This window comes from Danio rerio, chromosome 13 (genome assembly GCF_049306965.1).
Source record: "Danio rerio strain Tuebingen ecotype United States chromosome 13, GRCz12tu, whole genome shotgun sequence".
NCBI lineage: Eukaryota > Metazoa > Chordata > Actinopteri > Cypriniformes > Danionidae > Danio > Danio rerio.
In genome coordinates this window covers 34,380,970-34,402,879 of record NC_133188.1, presented here as the reverse complement: position 1 = coordinate 34,402,879, position 21,910 = coordinate 34,380,970, and the positions used below count along the sequence as shown (strand labels likewise).

The following is a 21,910-nucleotide window of genomic DNA, read 5'->3' as shown; positions in this document are numbered from 1 at the left end:
AGCACAGGGCTCCAGGAGTTTTATTGTCCTGTGACCAGAGCTGCACAAAAGAAAGGGGAGTAAGAAGTGTTGCAGCATTTGTGTTTTCACACTCACTCAGATTACATTTCCAGAATGTTATTTGAGGCCCAGGACATTAATAGTTTCACCTATTAGCCACGAGCAAACTTCATATTTTCTTTTCTGTCTTTCTTTCTTTACATGTGGGAGTAGTGAGAAATGCATGATCAACTTGCATGCATGTCAAATCACTTGTGATTTTGCATGTTTGGGGTCTCTTTTTGTGATCTGCTTATGTGTGTGAAGGACAAAACAATCTTCTATGGTAGTACTTTGTGCTAATAGTTATTTTCAAAAACCTATAGATGGCAGTATTTACTCCTTTAAGGGCTTGGGTTGGACGATGGAAGAAAATTTTACCCTTGTTTCCACAAGAATGTGTATGTTTCTATTTGGCTCTTCTGTCTGCTGAAAGACCATGAGCTTTCTCTGTTCCCCAACCTGTTGCTATGCAACTATAGCAGACTTGGGTTGGATGACTAGTAAATTTAGGATCTTTAAAGAAGTAAACAACCAAATGTGCAGTAGGCCTAACAGCACATTTGTTATTGATTAAAATTTATTTAGAGACAGTAGCACATTTCTTTGCTTAACAATAAAAAAAATCCATAAAATTTGTCTTGCTCTGTTTTTACAGAAAAACATCAGCAGTTGAGAAGACCGTCTTAATTAAATGGCAGGTAATGTGAACCGTCAGTTACTTTGATCATTCATTCATTAATTTATTTACTTTTCGGCTTAGTCTCTTTATTAATCTGCGGTCGCCACAGCGGAATGTACCGCCAACTTATGCAGCATATGTCCTCGCAGCGGATGCCCTTCCAGCTGCAGCCCATCGCTGGGAAACACCCACACACTCCTATTCACACACATACTGTACACTACAGACAATGTAGCCTACCCAATTCACCTCTACCGCATGTCTTTGGACTTGTGGGGGAAACCGGAGCACCCGGAGGAAACCAACATGAACACGGGCAGAACATGCAAACTCCACACAGAAATGCCAACTGACCCAGCCGTGGCTTGAACAAGCGACCTTCTTGCTGTGAGGCGATCGTGCTACCCACTGTTAACTGTTATTTGTTACAGTATATAAATGCTGCTTTTACAGTAAAAATGAATCCTATATTTTTTTTCCTCTGTGATTTACATTAACCTGAACATATCTTGTTTTAATTTCTACTGTTTTTGACCGTGTTCATTTATTTATTTTCCTTAGAGGGGTGAAATCAGCAACTTTGAATACCTCATGCATCTAAACACACTTGCTGGACGGACCTACAATGACTTGATGCAGTATCCTATCTTTCCCTGGGTCATCGCTGATTATGAATCAGAGGTAAAATGAACATGCATGCAAACTTGAGATGCTTGAATTTTTTTTTTTTTTGTGATGCTGGAAATTGTTTTGTTTGTTGATCTTGTTAGACTCTGGATCTGTCCAGTCCTGCTACATTCAGAGATTTGTCTAAACCAATGGGAGCTCAAACTGAGAAGAGAAAAGAGAAGTTTATTCAGAGATACCTTGAAGTGGAAAATAATGATGGTAAACCATAACTATTTATGTACTTTTCTGTTCTCACTCACTTTCCTGGCTTAGTCCCTGAATAATCAGGGGTCGTAGAATGAACCGCCCTACTTTTCTGTTTTTATATACAATTATTGTGTGTTTTGTGTGTTTTTTTATGTTTTCTTTTCTTTTCTTTCTAAACTCTGAAGGAACCATTCTGATTTAGTTAACCAGTCTGAAATTAAAAGTTTTGTTGTGGTTTCTAACCTTCATTTCACCCTCATCTCAACCAACATCTCACCAACATTTCAAAGCAAACTTTGTAAAAAAATAAAAAATAAAATAAATAATAATAATAATAATAATAATATTAAGACTTTGCAGTTTAGAAGTATTATGGGGAAATTTCTTTATTGATTTGTTTAATTTCATCCTATGATATTACTATTTCAGCTACCTCCACCACTACTACTACTACTACTACTACTACTACTACTACTACTGTACTACTACTACTACTTCTACTACTACTACTACTACTACTACTACTACTACTAGTAATAATAATAATAATAATAAAAATAATAATAATAACAACTATAATAAAAATAATAATAATGATAATTACAATTAGTAAATTGCATTAATGAAACGATTAATAAACAGCCATTATCGTGTGCCTAAATATTACTTTTAGGGCTTGCAACAGCAGCTTTTAAAAAAACAAAAGCTGAATCAGACAAATTATATGGATTAAAGCATTTAGGGAACTGCACTAAGTTATAAAAAAAATTATAAAAATGATATATTAATAATATATTTTATTTAGTGAAAGTTTTATGAGTTTTTCTATGTGCACTGCGTGATTTAATAACACTTTCATATTCTATTCAATTCAATTCAGCTTTATTTGTATAGCGCTTTTACAATGTAGATTGTGTCAAAGCAGCTTCACATAAATGGTCATAGTAGCTGGATCAGGGTAGTTCAGTTTTTAGTGTTTAAGTTCAGTTCAGTTTAGCTCAGTTCAGTGTGGTTTGAAATCATTACTGAGAGTCCAAACACTGAGGAGCAAATTCATTGATGTGTAGCTCTACCGATCCTGAACCATGCAAGCCAGTGGCGACAGCGGAGAGGGCAAAAAAACTTCACCGATAGGAGAGTGAAGAAAAAAACCTTGCGAGAAACCAGACTCAGTTCGGCATGACCATTTTAATTTCTCCGCTGGCCAAAAGTCTTGTGCAGAGGTGCAGTCTCAGCGGTGGAGGCTGGAAGCTGGCCTCAGCGAAGATTCGTCTGTCCCTGGAGCGTCACTGAAATCAGACTCATGCTCTCCACTCCCCCATGACCACCAGTGCAGCAGCAGCTCAAGATATGGCCTGGTCTCGGATATGGAGACCTGGGATCATCTAGTCGCTGGTCTTGGATCCAATCAGTGACTCCGCATAATCTGAGGGCCTCGGGATGAGTATCCCCAGGTGGAAATGGAGAAAAAAAGAGAATAATTAGCGTAGCTGCTGTTCATAGTGTATATAAACAAGATGCAGAAACTTGTGTGGAAACCTGCTAAGTGTATGCTTTACTAAACAGATAGGTCTTTAATCTAGTTTTAAACTGAGAGAGTGTGTCTGAGCCTCGGATGTTATCAGGAAGGCTATTCCAGAGTGTAGGAGCCATAAAGAAGAAGGCTCGACCTCCTTTACTCGACTTTGCTATTCTAGGTACTACTAGAAGCCCTGAGTTTTGAGATCTTAAAGAGCGAGTTGGATTGTAGCGAGACAGAAGGTTGGTTAGATAAACAGGAGCTAGATTATTTAGAGCTTTATAGGTGAGGACAATAAATATATATATGTATGTTCTTATATATTAAGTGTCATGTTCGCAGGTGATTTGTCAGCTCAGTGTCATTACTGCACACACTATTCCTCAGCCATCATAGTGGCCTCATACCTAGTGAGGATGGAGCCTTTTTCCCAGACCTTCCTCCAGCTGCAGGTAAACTTTTCGAATCTCTCCTACATTACTCATCTGCTTTTACAGGGCGAGTAGAATTATAGAAACTGAAATAATAACATCTCTGTTGGCCTGTTCTTTATCAAATCAAGCCCAAAACATGTCGGCTTCTCCCCTAAAATCCGATTTTTCTAAATTGCTTGATGAAATGAGCTTCATTGTTTTTGGCCTTATTTGGGGCTGTGCACGCTTTTCATGTTTTCCTTTCCCAAACCGAATTAGGGTACGATTTTAATATGTATGCAAATAAATTCTGTTACGTCACTTGCGCGCAAAACCACATTTTGTTTTTAAAGAATATCTCATTTGTACACATGGAACCAATTGATTAAAATAAAAATGTCATGCATATTTGATACCCTGTGTAACGTAATGCAAACATCAGGATAACACTTTGCAATGAAATTTGCCTCACTTGAGCAGCTTTCCTCCATACAGTAATATTCATAATCAGATTTGTGCCACTAACAGTATATTACTTTCATTCAATGAGGGCATTTGCTTTTACTGCAAATTACATAACTTCTCCAGAGATTTTGGTGTGGATGGATAAACTCCCTTGAAAAATAAAAAGCCTGAATCAATTGCTTGAAAATGTCTTGGATCTAAGCAATTGTTTTTTGACTGTGATTCATATACACTCATGGGGCCATTTTGGAGTTCTAGTCTTGCTTCCAGTAGAGCCCTCTACCTTACATATGAATTAAACAGACATATATGTGATAGCAAGTTGTTCTTTTATCCTTTGTGAAATATTAAAGATGCCATTTTAAATTGTAAATAAATTTGTGTTTTTGAAACAAATGATGACAGCAGAAGTCAGCGATTCATTTGAACGATTATTTCTGTTAAATGACAAGATGTTTGTCTTAGCAAAGTCAAACTTTGATACCAAATGATCTACTAGAAGTCAAGTTCCTTAAACTTGGTAAAGACTTTAGTCTGGTAGTGTACCGAGGTACCATTTGTGTATATATTAGTCAAATCGTCAATGGTCATTGACTTGCCTTTTATAAACCAACAAGGGCCAATGTTTTATCTAAAAAATCTTCTTTAACCTTCTAGGGCTTGAGTGTCCACATACGTGGACAGCACATTTTAGCTCTTAAGTGGTTATTTAAAAATACTTTGAATGTATTTTATTTTGTTACAGACTTACAGTGTCATCCTGCAACTGTTTTGCAGCATATGAAATGCCCCAAACACTATTTCCAACTGTCCAAAATGGGGAAAAAAATGTTTTACTCTCAGATAGAACATTGTTTCAAAATAGTTTTGACTATGTTAAATATGCATTACAAAACAGTCAGGAAAAGTGTTTTATGTAAACTACGACCACGAGTCCACATATCTAGACATCATTTTTCTCTAAAAGAATATCATATCAAAAGATGATACTTAGGTTTTTATTCTAATTAGGTTCCAAAAAGCCCAAATAGCAAAGAAAAATAAAAAATGCATGTGAAAACACCTTGGGCCTTAAGAGTTAATGTAGTGCTAAAGAAAAAGCAATCATTTAAATCTTGGATGGCCCAAGGGTGAGTAAATTTATCACCAAGTAAACCTTTTAAACCGTCAATTTCTTTATTTGTAGGGTGGAACATTTGATGTTCCAGAACGGATGTTCCACAGCATTCAGAACGAGTGGGAATCTGCATCTAAGGACAATATGAGTGATGTCAGAGAGCTCATTCCAGAATTTTTTTACCTCCCGGACTTTCTTGTTAATTCCAACCAGTTTGACTTTGGTAAATTATGAGTATTGTTGTCCAGTTTTGCCTACAATTTGATGTGCAAGTTAATGTAAAGTTATCAAAGCATCTGTAAATTACCTGAATAAAAAGCCTCTAAATATGTGTATTGATAATATAGGCTGCATGCAGGATGGGACACCATTAAATGATGTGGTTTTGCCGCCATGGGCAAAAGGAGACCCCCAGGAGTTCATCAGAGTACACAGAGAGGTCAGTTTATTCCATCAAAGATGTCCGTCACACTCAAAATAGGCCACCAGCATCAGTATATCAACTTCTGCTGTACTGTACATACACTTAGACTCTACATGAGATAATGAGAGTCAGTACAATTAGAGCACAATACCACGTTTCATGAAAACAACCATAAGAGTAACAGTATCAGTGTCATTGCACCATTCATATTCAGCTAAACTTGGCAATAGTTAAATATTTTTTTTGCCTTTCTTGAGATAATAAGCACTTGTTGAGTTCATCAAAAAAGCCCCATTACTCTGTTTAACGCCATTGTAATTAGAAGATAACAGGCCCAATTCAGCGCAAGTACAATATCCGCACTCTCCTATAACTCCATTACTGAAGCCTGCTGGTTATTGGAATGAATGCTTTCTTTCTCACCATGTTACGCCCGCAGGCATATAAAGGCCGGGCATTATCAGTTCCCAATCTACAGAGCAATATTTGTATTATTTCCAAATGGCATGAAATGAGCTATTCTGTCTACTCGCCTTCCTTCGTATGCAAATAAAGAGAAATATAGGGATCTCCCACAATTTAGTGCTTATGAGCTGCTTTGAATATACTTGTTATTTTAAGGGTTTTTTTTGTTGTTGCTCATGTTTGGACACTTTAGCCAATTCTAAAATACTCAAATATTGGAATAATAACACGGAACGGGAATACAAACCTTTGGAATATAATTCTTAGATCAGATTGTAAACCGTAATCAGTGGCTCAGATGGAATAATATCTTTTTTTAAAATGCATTATTGCGCAATCTCTTTGACCTGATATGTGTAAAGAGCTTTTCCACCTGCACTTCTTTGGATATAAAAGTTACGGCGTGACTGATAGCATATTAGTCTCCGTCCAGATCTGCTGACTGACAGAGTTCGCTCTCTTTCCGCAGGCTCTTGAGAGTGATTATGTGAGCTCACGTCTGCATCTTTGGATTGATCTGATCTTCGGCTACAGGCAGCAGGGAATGCCTGCAGTCGAGGCCCTCAACACCTTTCACCCCTACTTCTACACTGACAAACACGATAGAGCCAGCATGAAGGATCCTGTCATGAAAAGCACTATGCTTGGCTACATCAACAACTTTGGCCAAATGCCAAAACAGGTAGGATAGTTGAATACACAGTTGTATGTGGATTTTGTTGTACACACAAAGTGCCATTTTAAAGTGCTTTTGACAACATTATTTACATAAAAAAAATTTTTACTTGTTAAAAATGAGCTGAAAAACACAATTCTTGAGATTTTTTGGGGACAACTTAATTGTTTTATGTTCAATCCACTTAAATTTTTTTACGTTAATCGATGTGTGTGGGGACAACATGAATGAATCGTGTTCAATCTGGCAGTGTTTACAGTGTCCTAAGGATGTGTCAATATTACAACTCCTACCTGACAAGCCATTGAGTATTTTTTGATCCATGACTAATAATGGATAAACGGTCAATATTTTTATATTTAGTATTTTCTTGTTTTGGGTGACGCAGTGGCACAGTATGTAGGTAGTGCTGTCGCCTCACAGCAAGAAGGTCGCTGGTTCGAGCCTCAGCTGGGTCAGTTGGCGTTTCTGTGTGGAGATTGTGTGTTTTCCTGCGTTCACGTTGGTTTCCTCCGGGTGCTTCGATTTTTCACCACAGTTCAAAGACATGCAGTACAGGTGAATAGGGTAGGCTAAATTGTCCGTAGTGTACGAGTGTGAATGAGTGTGTAAAGATGTTTCCCAGAGATGGGTTGCAGCTGGAAGGGCATCCGCTGCGTAAAACAAACCCCTACTCTTTTTTTTTTTTTAAGGTTATCCTGGTATTTTTAGCAACCATAGAGAGTCGGGACCTTGGTTTAACGTCTCGTCCGAAAGATGGTGCTCACTGACAAGAATAGAGTCCCCATCAATATACTGGGGTGTTAGGACCCACACAGAGTGCAGGTTGAGCGCCCCCTGCTGGCACTAACACCATTTTTGGCAGCAGCCTAGCTTTCCCATGGAGTCTCCCATCCGAGTATTGACCTGACGCAGCCCTGCTTGGCTTCAGTGGGCAACCATGTGAGAGTTGCAGAGAGCTAGGGCAATTTTCAATAATGATTTTGTTCTCCTGAAAACCTGAAAATTGTGTTTAAGTCTTAAATTAAAGATACACTGTTCAAGTTACATTTGCAAAGTTGGAAACTGGAGGGAAATGAAACAGTTTAATAAATTGTTACTATTTTTGAAGATTAATAGAGAGATTTACAAGACAGCAAAGGTAATCTACATGTAGATATACGAGAAATAAGCATGCGCCATTAAAGTCAACGTGAACCAGAAGTTGCTAAGACTTTTATTTCAATACATTGATGTGCTTATATTCCAAGTGAAACGGATTCCGCTTGTTAAGTTATAATGTATAGAATACTGTTTCAGGGTCCAAGCCGCTACTCATTTTAATTGTAAAAATATTTGTTTATGATCACACATTAAAGTGAATTTTCTGGATCATGGTCTCTGGACTTCATCACAGACACCAATATTTTAACAAGTTATACAAAATGAATCACTTTCTGGCCATCAGATATTAGGCATTGATATATATAAGTCACTTGCATGGGTTAATTTTTCACCTTAAGAATAATAGTGTGAGCTAGCAAAATAAACATTGTCATTTTTGATTTCACACGCACTTTAAATATCAACCAATATTAACTGATACTGTAAATAAAATGTCATGTAAACATTTTTTATCGCAAAATTTCATACACTTATATGTTAAAATTACTACATTTGATATGTTTTTTATTGTTGCAATCATTTATTTCTTCTGTGCTGTATATTAAATTCTATAATAAAATATGTTTTATGTTTCCAGATTTTCACAAAACCCCATGCAAGCCGTACGCCCAACAAGAGTACTGCTGGAAAGGAGACTTCGGTATCCAGTCAGATAACCCCATTTTTCTTTAAATTGGACAAGCTCAAGCCCTCCGCTCAGGCAGTAAAAGGTACACTGCATTCTTAAAATGAACATTCACAGCTCTGTGGTAGAACCCCCTACTCCATTTAATCATTCATAGTCACCTTGTTATTTTATTCCATTCCTCAATTATTTTTTACAAGATGGGGCCACGTCTACTGGGAGCAATAGGAGCCGCAAGGCAGAAGATGCTGGCTAGACTTTTTGCAGGCTCATTTTCTCAGCCGTAGCTCCATTCAGCTCCTGCTATTTGTTAGGCCGCTCTTGATGATACAGCCACTGAGGCTTATTTAATAATCGGAATATCCCAAAAGGATCTCTCTGGAAAATGAGATGATTCACTTTCGCTCCATCTCTTGTCTCTCACTCAATATCTTGTTCTCACATCCAGAGTTACTTTATCATTCTGATCAGTAAATCCAACAAGGAAAAATTTAAAGGGCGTCTTGAGTGAAATTTACAATCATCTCAGGCTTCATTATGATTTCTGTTGCGGTTCTGCTGTCAGTGAGTAGGAAGTGCTTGTCCTTGCATATATAGGTCATTTAAAAGTAGAATACTTAGATAGATATTAAAGTATTTAAACAGATATTAAAGTATTATTTTAGGTTGTTTTATTGTATTTTTTTATGAATTGTTTCTTACATTTAAAAAAAATTGAAGAGAAAATGTCCAGTGGCGGAGCTACAATTTTTTTACCTGGGGTGGCCGCTGCTATTTCGGGTGTCCACGCACACACACACACACACACACACACACACACACACGCACACTGTACTCAAATAATAAATATGAAATTATCCATTATCATACATGCACATTAAATTAGCAACCAATCTAATTAACCGATCTACTCAAATGAATTGAACTTACAAACAGCTAGCCTAACATTACTTCCCCATATTAGCTAAATATTTGAGCATCGTAAATGAAATATAATAATTTACATACATGGAATGTGCATATAATACTAGCATAGATGAAGTATAGCATTAACTGTCTAAAGAGCAAATTGATCTCTCTAATCTCATTAAGTTATCTGATGTCTTTGATACCTTGTTAACTTATACAGCAGATAATAAACTTTCCTCAACAAACAAACCTTATAATAACTATAAAATGTATTAGAAATATTATGTTATGATCAGTGCTGTTAATTGATTAAAAAAATTAACTAATTAATCGCACTTTTTAAAAAAAATTAATCGCAATTAATTGCATTTAAAATACTGAAACTTGTAATTTTGGCTATTCAAATGTAAAATTAATGTAAATGCAAGACAAAAACTATTTAAATTCAAAATATAATTGTTTATTAGTATTGTTATTATTATAATATTCATAATTATATATTTATAATTAATTATTGTTTATTAATAAAAAACTGCAACTGCGTTAATTGCGTTAATTTGTTTGATGCGTTAATTATTTCAAATTAATCGCATGCGTTAACGCACTAATTTTGACAGCACTAGTTATGATGTGTTATTATTCGTCTCATGTGAAACTATGCTCTTGTCTTTGGCTCATCACTGATTTGAAAATAGCTTGAGCGTTGCCGGTGTCAACTGAGTTGTCAATCAGCATCAGGAACTGCCAGCAGCAAAGAACATTTTGGGATGGCACCCAGGGTGGCCAATCGTATGTCTGGGATCCGCACACCCCTTAGACTCTGCCACTGAAAATGTCCCAAATGCTTGATTCAAAAATTCTAGATAAATATATTAAATAAAAATATATTAATCTGAAATATTAATATAATTATTAATATTAATAATGTTTATTTAATTGTTGGTCATTATTTAGTGTATTAAAATTTTATCACAAATTTTAAAGTCATAAATCTTAGCCATCTCAAGAATTAATTGCATAAAATACAGTTGAAGTCAAAATGCTGAGCTTGTGAATTTTTTTCTTTTTCAAATATTTGCCAAATGAAGTTTAAAAGAGCAAGGGTTTTTTTCCACAGTATTTGCTATACATCCGCTGTGTTAAAAATATGGTGGAGAAGTTTCTTTAAATTGTTGCAATATTTGCCATTATTATGTTATTGGTCAAATAAATGCAGCCTTTTAATATAAGACTTTTCAAAAGCATGATAAAGTCTTGATGACCATGAGTTTTTGATTGGTAGTTTATAGACCATTTTGGGGGATGTAAACAAAAACAATTGTCCCAACGAATTTCCTGTTCTACAGTTTTCAATTTCAATAGTTTCAGAGAATCCAGAAAGAACCACATATTGATAAATAATGATATAATAGCTGTTTTTACATTAAGTTCTGATTGAATTGCCTCTTGTTACAGTTATGAAATCGTTTGATAACAAGCAGGAAATGTTCATGGGTCAATGGCATGACCACATTAAAATGTCTATAGAATGTCAAACTACATAAAATTGCAATATTTTTTCCAAAATGCCCTAAAATTGTTGTCCATTTTCTTTTTTTACAGAGGTCTCATTGGGGCCTGTTGGTCAGATAGTGTGTAAAGAGAAGGATGTGCTGGTCGTGGAAAAAAACAAACTTCTCATCCCTCCACAGTTGAACACATACTTCTGCTGGGGCTCTTATGACCAAACCTGCTCCTTTGGAAGCTACACTGGAGAAAAGGTTTGCTTTTTTGTTTGTCTAGCACCACAACTAGAGGGATCAAATGTTATGTTCATTCACGTTTTCCTGTTGTCTCACTGAATTAATGTTTAATATGGTTGAATCTGTTTGGCTGTTAAAGTTTGCTTGCTTTCTTACCTTCGCTTTAGAGCTTTGGAGTGTGTGAGAGCCTGTCAGACTGGGGAGAGCCTGTGTGTGCTGCCTGTCCTAACAACAGCACCATCATCACAGCCGGGACAAGCACTGTAGTGTGTGTGTGGGATGTTTTCATAAGCAAGGACAAACTCAAACATATGAGATTAAAACAGGTCAGTTTTATACGGGTTTTCAGTCATTTAGGGTCTTTTCACATTTGGCTTGTGGTGTTTGTTTTGGAATTTGGAGCATTTTCTTCCTTATTTGATGTTCCTTTAGGCATGTGTGAACATAGCAATCGTGTTTAGATCTGCAACAAATAAAACGGTATGAGATCACCAGAAAAAGGAGGTCTTGGAGGATCTGGAGTTGTAGAAAAAGCAGTACAACCCAACTGAACCACAAACCAGGCTTTATCTTAATGTGTGATGATTGTGTTATGTAAATTGCATGAAAACATCAGTGTTTTATTAATGTCTCTCAAAATTCATTGATGGTTATTGGATATGGGTCAAAAGTACATATTTCAGAATGCTTAAAAAACAGTGATGAGGCTTTGATTCTTGCTCAGAACAATAAAATGAAATTCGCAGCAGGCACACAACATCATAAGAGGTTTATAATAGGTTAGATTTAGGTCATGATGTCAGGTGACCAAAATTCAATGCCTAGTCTATAAAAATGACATCAAATTACGTTGATATTTGGTTGATTTTAGGTTGTGTTGGAAAGTGACCAAAATCCAGCATCTGATAGATGTCATAGTGATAACAGCCACACAACGTCAAGGTGTAACTTGATTAGAAGTTGATATTTGGTTGATTTTAGGTTGATTTGAGGTTGGACACTGGACACTGACGTCGACCTGACATTGGGTTCTGATGTCAACCTGATTTTCATTTCCAAACAAAATCCAATGCCCCCACGACGTTGGGGTAGAACGTCAATATGACGTCATGTTGATGTCCTGTGCCTGCAGGGTATGTGACCCTTGACCACAAAACCAAAATCAATTATTTTGTCCAAAAGTATTAATATTCTTATGCCAAAAATCTTTTGAATATTAAGTAGGTGACAATATTGACAAGGGTGACAATAATGAAGTTGGCAGTTCATTCCGCTGTGGCAACCCCTGATGAATAAAGGGACTAAGCTGAAGGAAAATGAATGAAAGAATGAATGAATGGAAGAATGGATGAATAAATAAATGAATGAATGAATATTAAGTCAATTTAAAGATTTTAAAAGATTTCCTATAATTTTTTTTCGTTTAAATATTAAAACTCTTATAGATACTGTATGGTTTGACAAAAATACTTTAGTGTAGTAATGTGCATTACTAAGATGTTAATTTGAGAAACTTTAAACATGATTTCTCAGCTTTTTGATTTCTTTTTAACTTTCAGACTCTAGATTTTCAAATCAAGTTGTATCTCAGCAAAATATTGTCCTGTCCTAATAAACTATATATCAATGGAAAATGTATTTATTCAACTTTCAGAACATTCAAAAATCTCAATTTCCAAAAATGTACACTTATGACAGGCTTTGTGATCCAGGGTCTCATATAAAACAACTATAAAAAAGGCACATTAGGCTGTGGAGCATCTGTTTATCTATTCTAGAAGTTGACTGATGTGAGCTTACAGAACAAAATTAGATTCATTGGTGGTTCTGGCCAATGAAATGATGCTGGACTCACACTTGACACTTGCAATCAGAATTATTAGCCCCCTTTTGAAATTTTTTTTCTTTTTTAAATATTTTCCAAATAATGATTAACAAAGCAAGAAAATTTTCACAGTATGTCTGATAATCTTTTTTTTTTTTTTGGAGAAAGTCATACTTGTTTTATTTTGGCTAGAATAAAAGCATTTGTAATTTTTTAAAAACAGGTCAAAGTCAAAGTTATTAGCCCCTTTAAGCCATTTTGTTTCGATAGTCACAGAACAAACAATCGTTACAATTACTTGCCTAATTACCCTAACCTGCCTAGTTAACCTAATTAACCTAGTTAAGCCTTTAAATGTCACTTAAAGCTATATAGAAGTGTCTTAAAAATATTTAGTCAAATATTATTTACTGTCATCATGACAGTTATTTAACTATCATATGAGAATTGTGTTAAAAAAATCTTCTCTCCATTCTCTACATGATAATAATTCAGGGGGTTTAATCATTTTGATTGCAACCCTAGTTGTATAAAGAAAACAGACTGGAAAAAGCAAACCAAACAAATAACAAACAAAATGTTTTGTTACAAAGCAAGTGATCCAGAGCCAAGTTCATACGCTTGGCTCTGATATACTTTTGCCTAAGTTTAAGTGAAATAGAGAGCTTGTTCGATTATTTAGAACAAAATTGGGTCAAAAATTAAAACAAAGTTTGTTATGAAGTCAGAAAGCCAGACTTCTGAACATCTGACCTTGAAACACCAAAGACATAAACCAGAGAAAACCAATCATGTAATTGCTGTGAACCATGTGTAATGGGAAAGCTTTTACCAGCCGGAGCAAACTATTCTAGAAAGTTTGTTATGGTGAGCTGTTTGAAACTCCTGATATGAACTCCAAAACTCTATGAACTCTGATTTGGTTTGAAACTATATGTCAAAGTAGATGCCACTTCAAAATACAAACTAGTGGTAAAAAATTTGTAACTTTTCCCCTCATTGTTTTTAAAAGCAGACATGTTGTTATCCATCCTAGACCCTGTATGGACACACAGACACAGTGACGTGTCTGGTAGCATCTGAAGCTCATAGCATGATTATTAGCGGCTCCCTGGACCAGACCTGCATCCTGTGGGACCTGGAGGACCTCAGCTACATAACGCAGTTACCAGAACATTCCTCTGCTGTGTCTGCCCTGGCTATTAATGACCTGACCGTGAGTAGCCTCCAGCAAAAACACGCGCGCTCTGAGGTCAGCGTGCACTTTTCAGCTCCCAAATCTCTCCCCATCCATCTCACTCCCGCACATTTAATTTGGTTAGGGCTGTTCTGCTCGTGTTGCCATCTAGATGACACATTTATACCGCCTCATTTGCACCCGCAGAGTGGTTTCTGTAACTCCCCTCAGCCAGCTGTGTGAAGGAAGGGTGGGCACATCCTTCCCTTCAGACCTGCTTTAACGCTTAAACCCCCTGTGAAACATACCTACTGCTACAAAACACTCAAACAAGAGATGAGAGTTGATGTGTGATTCTAAACACACTTCAAATAATTTCAGTTATAGATCATTTTATAAAAAATGTTAGCTTTAAGGACAATTCATTTTTTATTATTATTTCTTCACTCATTTTAAAGATTGCTTAAAAGTCTGAATAGAACAGAAAATAACTTTTTTAATTTTCAATGCTATTCCCTGTAAGACATAATACTAATTATAATTTTGTAATTAAATGAATTAAAATAATTAACATTTGAATTAAGAAATTGAAATTCCAAATTTTTACTTAATTTTTTACCTACAAAATTAACATTTATGCAGAAAAGCTGGCTTTAAAAACATTAAAAAGCTTAAAGAAATACTCTATGTGCTCTATAGTTTAGACTTGGCAAGATTTGATTTCTGTCTATTTTTTTGTTTTGATAGATGCTCTTATGTATTTTATGGGTGCATTTATTTGATATATTTGACAAAAAGACAGTAAAATGTTATTGTAAAAGAAAAAAAACTTATTAAAATATATGTTTTTTGTTTAAAATGTAATTTAATTCAGTTTAGTCATGGCAAAGCAAAGTTGTGTTGTCAGCAGTCATTGCTTTAGTATTCAGTGTTTCTTTATAAGTCATTCTAATATGGTAGTTTGGTACTAATTACAGTATTATTAATTAGGGATGATCCGATCGATCGGCCGGAGATCACATTTTATTACTCATGCGGTACTCACTAATCTTGCCGATGACATGAACTGATCGCAAGTGTTTGTTTACGGGTTTACAAGCAGATGAAGATCTATTTTAACTTCTTATGCATTAAATATGAGCTCCAAACCTTTTCTTGATTGAGCAGTGCTTCCCACACAGACTTTACTTGGGCGGGCCACCCAGGTATACACCCTTTTACCTTTTTGTATCCGCCCAGTATAACCAAACATCCATGATCGATTAAGTAGTGGAAAAGCTTCTCTTGTTTACCCGTTTTGTTCTGTGTGCAAGACCTGTTAGCACTCCTGTAGACAGTCTCACAGCTTTGCAGACCAGCAGAGATGCGCCTTTTTTGGGATATAAAAAGTTCATACGGCCCAGGTTTCTAAATCTCCTAAAACGTCTGGGATTCAAGCTTTTCGCTTTCTAAAACTCGTTTTTTTCGTTTTAAAACTGCATTTTTGCATTACTCTTTTATTAAAGACAACTTTCCGCTTGCTTAACAGCTGACAACGCCACAGCAGCGAGACAGAGAGAAAAAGTCAATGATAATTTTTTAATTTAAACGATTCAGAAAAACTTTACTATTTACAGAGGATGAAATGACTTTTCTAAACTCACTGCAAAATATATGTACACCATTGGTGTCTAATCAACGCATTTGCCTTGTTAAAATAAGTTTTTATCTGTTTTTATTAGTTTTACTGTCATTATTTTTTTCTTTTGCTGATTATTTTTTTATTTGATGATGTTATACAGTATTACATCGGCTATTTTATATTCATATCTAAAATGCTTTGGCATTCAAGTTTGCTTTGAACTTGAGAGATAGAGAGAAGCAGATTTTTACCCAGTGGGTGCACATAGCTCCTGAATAGCATGAAAGTAAGAAAAATAGTGGATTTCTTTTTTTATTTCAAGTCTTTTTTTACTTTAACCTATTGAAAATAAACAGTGCAAAACAGTGTCACAATAAATAAAATTAATGTTAATAATTTATTAATGTTTTGTTTGTCACATCCAACTATTTATGTGATGTGGGTAAATGGTGCGTTTCAATCCGGCTACCACCGCAAGTATTTTTCAAACATGTGGGAAGCACTGTTAAGACATGTTAAATTCTTCTTTCATCATTTGCAATGTTTACAAATTGTTTTGTTAGTCTTTTTTTTTTTCTTATGTATTACCAAAGATTTTCTGTAAAGCTGCTTCTGACCATGACATTTCTACTCTAAATTGTTAAGAGACATGTTTAAGGGATTATTTACAACATTCTTCATTTATTCTCTTAGGTAAGGAGAGATCTCTACTTAATTATCAAACATAGAGGAATAAATGTGCTTTATGAAATGTTAAAGTTATATAAAGCTTGAAGTATGGCCTGGTATAGGCCAATCACTATAACGAGGAATCAGTTCTCTGTATCGGCTTCAAAAATTGAAGCATCCCTATTATTAATTACTAATTATTTTAAATGTTAAAAACAGTGGTGCTGCTTATTTTTTGTGAAAACCGTGAATACATATATTTTTTAGGATTTTTTGATTGGAAAGTTCTATTGATAATAAAATTTACTGTAATTTTATTTTAAAAAGATGCATTAAATTTGATTATTAATATAAATTTCTTTACTGAGACCTACTTTTTGGACATATAAATGTATAAAGAGATCACTGACTGGTTTGTGCTTGATTAATTGTTGTTCTGTCTTTGTCAGGGTGAGATTGTGTCTTGCGCAGGCACGCATTTATACCTGTGGACCATGAAGGGGCAGCTACTGGCCTCCATTAACACTTACTATGAACCTGAAGGAAACATTCTGTGCTGCTGTTTCACTCAAAAACATGAGTGGGACCCTCGCAACGTGATCATCACTGGCAGCGCCGACGGTGTCGTCCGGGTACGAAACATTTCTCTCAGAAAGACGATTGGGCGTAGCTTTCACGTAGCCAACTTTATAATGAGAGTGCTTAAATGAGAAGTCTCCTCCAAAGACTACACCTTTGTGTTTAAGCAATAAATCTTTCCTGTAGCCTTTTTTGCTTAATAGTCAGGTAATATAGCTGCAAAATATTAAAATATGGTAACTGGGATATTGAAATGGGCCTCACAGGCTAGGCTGAGAAGTCCCACAGAAGCATTAATAGTTACATGTGCTCACTTTAGATGAGGGAGGAGCAGTTATTAAATCAAAATGCTTCTTAAATTAGGCATCAATTGGAGTCTGGACCTGCGACATCACTGGCCAGCAGATTTGATTTATGAATATAGCTTCAATTGCATTCGATTTTTTTTTCTTTCTTTTTTTCATTAACCGTGTGGTTCTGTTGCAGATATGGAAGACTGAATATACTAGAGTACAATTACCTGGACATGAGGAGTGCTCGGTGTCTCAAGGGCATGTTTTGTCATCTGCTCCTGAGGAAGCAGGTAACACTAATACACTTCACCTTAAGTGCAGAATTGAACTAGAGCGTGAATATGTGCTTTTGCTCTCGCCTCCGGTCATAGGAGCTTCCTTAATGGCCGGCGTGAAATAACAGGAACTCGCTGGGAATATTGGAAAACAATGCGCTTTATGACGTCACGGGGATCGTTATTTTCTAATATACAAGTAATGTTTGAAATTAAATAGCCAGAACAAATACTAGACATCCTTCAAAACTGCTGTGCAAATCGGATTAGGTCTGTTCTTAAGTGTGATGGTGCAAGCGCTCAGCCGGAGGTTGGTTTTTGAGCGATCTGAAGAAAAGTTCATAATGATCTACTGTTTTCGCGCGACACATTAGGGCTAGCTGCGAGGAATTATGGGGCAAAGTTATTAAACATACAGCCTGTAAACACTGATGAGCAATTTTGCTGATGTAGGCATGCAATTTAGAAAGCAATAATAACCAAATCCAATTTGGTACACATTGGTTACAGCACAGCGTCAGCGCGTGTAAGTATCAAGACGTTGAAATTAAATTGGGGGAACTCGTTGTAACAGTGAAGGCTTTATATTAGATGTATTTCTCTCAATTTAGCAGCGTGCTGACCGTAAATAATCTCTGTCTCATATCTCACTCTTGCTTTTGCTTTTCTTAGACAGCGGCTCGTGGAGGTGGGAAAGACACCTGGTGCTCTGTCGAGAGTTAAACCGCAATCAGGCCATCTCTCGTCGACGCTGCAAAAATAACCCTGCCATTACAGCTCTGGGCATATCCAGGTATTGACAAAAGGCCAGACCAAAATGTGGTCTGTAAGCTGGATCCATTTGAAATGATTAAAGGGATACTTCACCTAAAAATGAAAATTCACTCATCATTCACCCTGTTTTTTTCTTCTGTTGACCACAAAAGAAGATATTTTAACCAAACATTAGCCATCGACTTTCATAGTAATTTTTTTTCTTATTATGGATGTCAACTGCTACCGGTTTCCAAAATATTTTCTTTTGTGCTCAACAGTAAAAGGAAAGTTTTAAAACCCCCTTGAGGGTAAATAAAATGTGAGTAACTGTTCATTTTTGTTTGAACCATTCCTTTAAATGTACAATAGAATGCAGTGATAATGTATCAGACCCTCTAGTTTTTCACAATTTTTTTGTGTGATTTTTGTTTTTGTTTTTTAGATAAAAATGATTGATTTTGTGGTGGTAATTCCCATAAATTTGTGGAAAATTTTGCAGTTAATATAAAAATATAAAATATAAATCTAAAAAAATATGTATATGATATTATTTAGCATATTAGGTAGCCTACTATGTTAGGTGTGCAATTTGACACAATGACACAAATCATAAAAATTAAAGTTTCTTTATCTTGGTCTCTTGTCAAGACAAGATTTAAAACAGTATGGCTTAAGCTAAAGAAAGGTTGTATAACTTATTTTTATCCATCTTACATTCTCTCTGATTTCACTCCCCTGGACATCTGACATCATGTAACTCACATTTAGGACATGCGTGAGGGAGTTCCTTACCGTAATACAACTAAAACACAGATTGCCGTAAAACTTGTCAATTGCGGGGAAGCGTTTTCTCTCGTTAACTGCAGGGAGAGATAAACGAATCATTTATCAATTTGACGCACACCATAATACTAGCCATACATGTAAAGCACAAATAATGTCATTCAATTCGGTCACGTCCAGTGGCCATCATCGTTGAACCAATCTCCATCATTGTAAGCTGCTTGCTTTTCTGTCTGTGCCATTGCTCCATTTGTTAGATGTTTGCTCCCACTTTTATTTGCAGTCTAAAGTGCACAAAACATCCAATTTACGTTATATAATGTCTGATACCATTTTTGCATTGACTTCGCATGTAAATCACTCACTATTCATCCATGTCTGCTTACTGTTCAGGCCACAATATAACCCCCCTCTCCATGTAATGTAATGATTATGATGGCACAAGTGCGAGGTCTTTTTTTGAGACACTTAGATACATTAAATGTGCTGTGATGCAATAAGTCATGTAAAACAATTAATTGCAAACTGAAATAATTTGGTTATATGGTGTGGAATTGGATGTTTTATGAAGTTATTTAAATTTTGTGCAATTATTTAGCATTTAAAAATTACACATTTTGCAGGATACAGAGAAAATTGCGACTTTGTATTGATTCAGATTCAGCAAACGTGAAAAAAAACGAGGGGTCTAACATATGTTAAATTGTTCTCTGATTTCTACTTAGATAGTACTGTATGTAGCTTAGATAAGGGCAAACCAGATCTATTTCCAACCCTGGAAATAAGCCCTAATATGAGATGATTGGTATGGTTGGACCATATTTGGAAGGGTTGTGAATATTAATGAGCTCTGCTATAATGCACCTACAGCTCATGCAATGACACACACACACACACACACACACAGCATGATGTACTCTCAAATAAACACGGTCAAAATAGTGATAGTTCACTTGTCAAAAAATACTTCAACAAATAGATGGATTTCTTGTTAAATGAGAATCTTTTCAGCTGTTGTAAAAACTAGTCTTATTTATGCCACCAGAGTAGCCTAGTTTAGTTTTAAGTCATGTTGTGGATGAAGAATAGGCTGATTCTATAATTACCCTCTACAAACTAACCGAAAGAAATTTATTTAGAGTATTATGAAATATAAAAGCACAGGGAGCAATTACTATCTACCTTTACAGATGCAAACAGATGCATTTTATTAAGTTTATTGCTGTCCCTTTATTACAGAAAAATCACTGTAGGAGCTGAGTGATATGACATGATGCAAAAATGTCCATTAAACACTTTTAGATGTGTTTTCCTTATTACAAAAGTGCACCTCTCTGTTTCCTCATCTACAAATTTCACAATATACACGTTAAAACTAACAAAATATACTGTTAAAACAGACCTTATGCTTCTTCGGGTGGCACAGAGTAAATTTATAATCTGTATATCCCACATTTTGCATTATAAATCATCATGAATAGGTATATACAGGATCCAGACTTTCATTCTATGACACCTTTGAGCTCAGCATGATTAGCAGTCTGAATGTATGGCTTTAATGTGATTTCAGAACGCACGGCACACTGCTGGTAGGTGATGCCTGGGGCAGGGTGTTCGGCTGGTCCTGCGAGAGCTAGGATCAATCCATCATCCGTCAGTCAGCGTTAACGTAGGCTGTAACTGCAGCCACACGGCAGCAGAGAGTCCAGCTTAAGTGCTGCCTACGTCTGCACTTTGCTCTCACCACTTCCAGCAGGACTGCTGACTTCAGGAGAGCCGCTCTGGGTCTGGTGAATTACAGGGATGACGCATTCTTTCTTGGACTGGGTGAGGCTCGCTGGCCGGGGCCGGAAACACAACACTGCTTATTTAAGAAATGAAAGATGATGCCATTGAAAAAAAAAGAAAAGAAAAATCAGTCTCGGTTTTATTGTATAGTAGCTCTGTTCCTCTAGCTGGACGTTCTGGATGTTTATTTTATAAACACCGGTTTGCTGGAGTTTCAAAGCCAGTCGCTTGTGTGCCATTTGGTATTTTTGTTTTAAATCACACTGATGGACGTACTGAATGTGCGCTCATGAAGCAGCAGGGTTCTGCTTAATAGCTGTGTTTTATGCTGCACGCAAGATTTATTTTTTTTTAAATGCAGTGTATATTGTATATCAGTATGATTTTATTAGTTCACTGTGTAATGAAATCAAAATAAAATTGTGTGCTGGTTACAATGGGATCATGCTATCTCAGGCTGGGCAGAAAGCACTACTTTTAAAGGGCTGAATCAACCCTCCTCACCCAATTAGAGTCAGACTTTCCATTGGCATCATGCCCCAGATTCCCGTCGTGAAGGGTGCGGAACTGCGAAGCTGCATTTACACACATTCCACGATTGGGAGAATTGTGAAATAAATGCCACTGAATTATGGCATACAGGAAGAAGTGGTGATATGCTGTTTTGACTGTAAATAATTCATGTTGCTTGCATTTAAGTTTTAAATTTGTTTACATTAATAAGAGTTAACATAAAGCTTTTTGTTCACATATTCCATTAAACATTTTAAGTACAAAGCAGAATAAATAAGTTTGTTTTTTACATGAATAAATAGGTTTCTATTGTATTAAATGACAATGAAACATTATTCATGCATATTATGGTCACTTATATTTTATTTTATTATTTAAAATTATTTATTTGACAATTTATTGTATTCTAATTTTAAATATTAAATTAAATATTATGATTTTAATGTCAAACCTGTACCTTTCATGTAAACACCAAAATGGGCCATCTCGTCTTTGACCTATAGACCTTAACGTTT

At 35.8% G+C, this 21,910-nt stretch overlaps 1 protein-coding gene across 5 annotated transcripts in view; it reads left to right on the top strand.

Moving 5' to 3' along the window:
* wdfy4 (WDFY family member 4) overlaps positions 1-21,316 on the top strand; it is an 87,608-nt gene extending 66,292 nt beyond the window's left edge. For all 5 annotated transcript variants that reach the window (XR_012388779.1, XR_012388778.1, XM_005156949.6 and 2 more), the window contains 15 exons: positions 698-740; positions 1,283-1,402; positions 1,492-1,609; positions 3,459-3,568; positions 5,181-5,334; positions 5,459-5,550; positions 6,470-6,682; positions 8,418-8,550; positions 10,977-11,134; positions 11,284-11,442; positions 13,978-14,157; positions 16,858-17,040; positions 17,474-17,570; positions 18,228-18,348; positions 20,665-21,316. Coding sequence is in view for 3 of the 5 variants with exons in the window: in XM_005156949.6 (XP_005157006.1) it covers positions 698-740; positions 1,283-1,402; positions 1,492-1,609; positions 3,459-3,568; positions 5,181-5,334; positions 5,459-5,550; positions 6,470-6,682; positions 8,418-8,550; positions 10,977-11,134; positions 11,284-11,442; positions 13,978-14,157; positions 16,858-17,040; positions 17,474-17,570; positions 18,228-18,348; positions 20,665-20,731 (1,948 nt within the window). In the remaining 2 variants the exon portion in view is untranslated. The remainder of the gene's footprint in view (positions 1-697; positions 741-1,282; positions 1,403-1,491; positions 1,610-3,458; positions 3,569-5,180; positions 5,335-5,458; positions 5,551-6,469; positions 6,683-8,417; positions 8,551-10,976; positions 11,135-11,283; positions 11,443-13,977; positions 14,158-16,857; positions 17,041-17,473; positions 17,571-18,227; positions 18,349-20,664) is intronic.
* Positions 21,317-21,910: the final 594 nt, after the last annotated feature.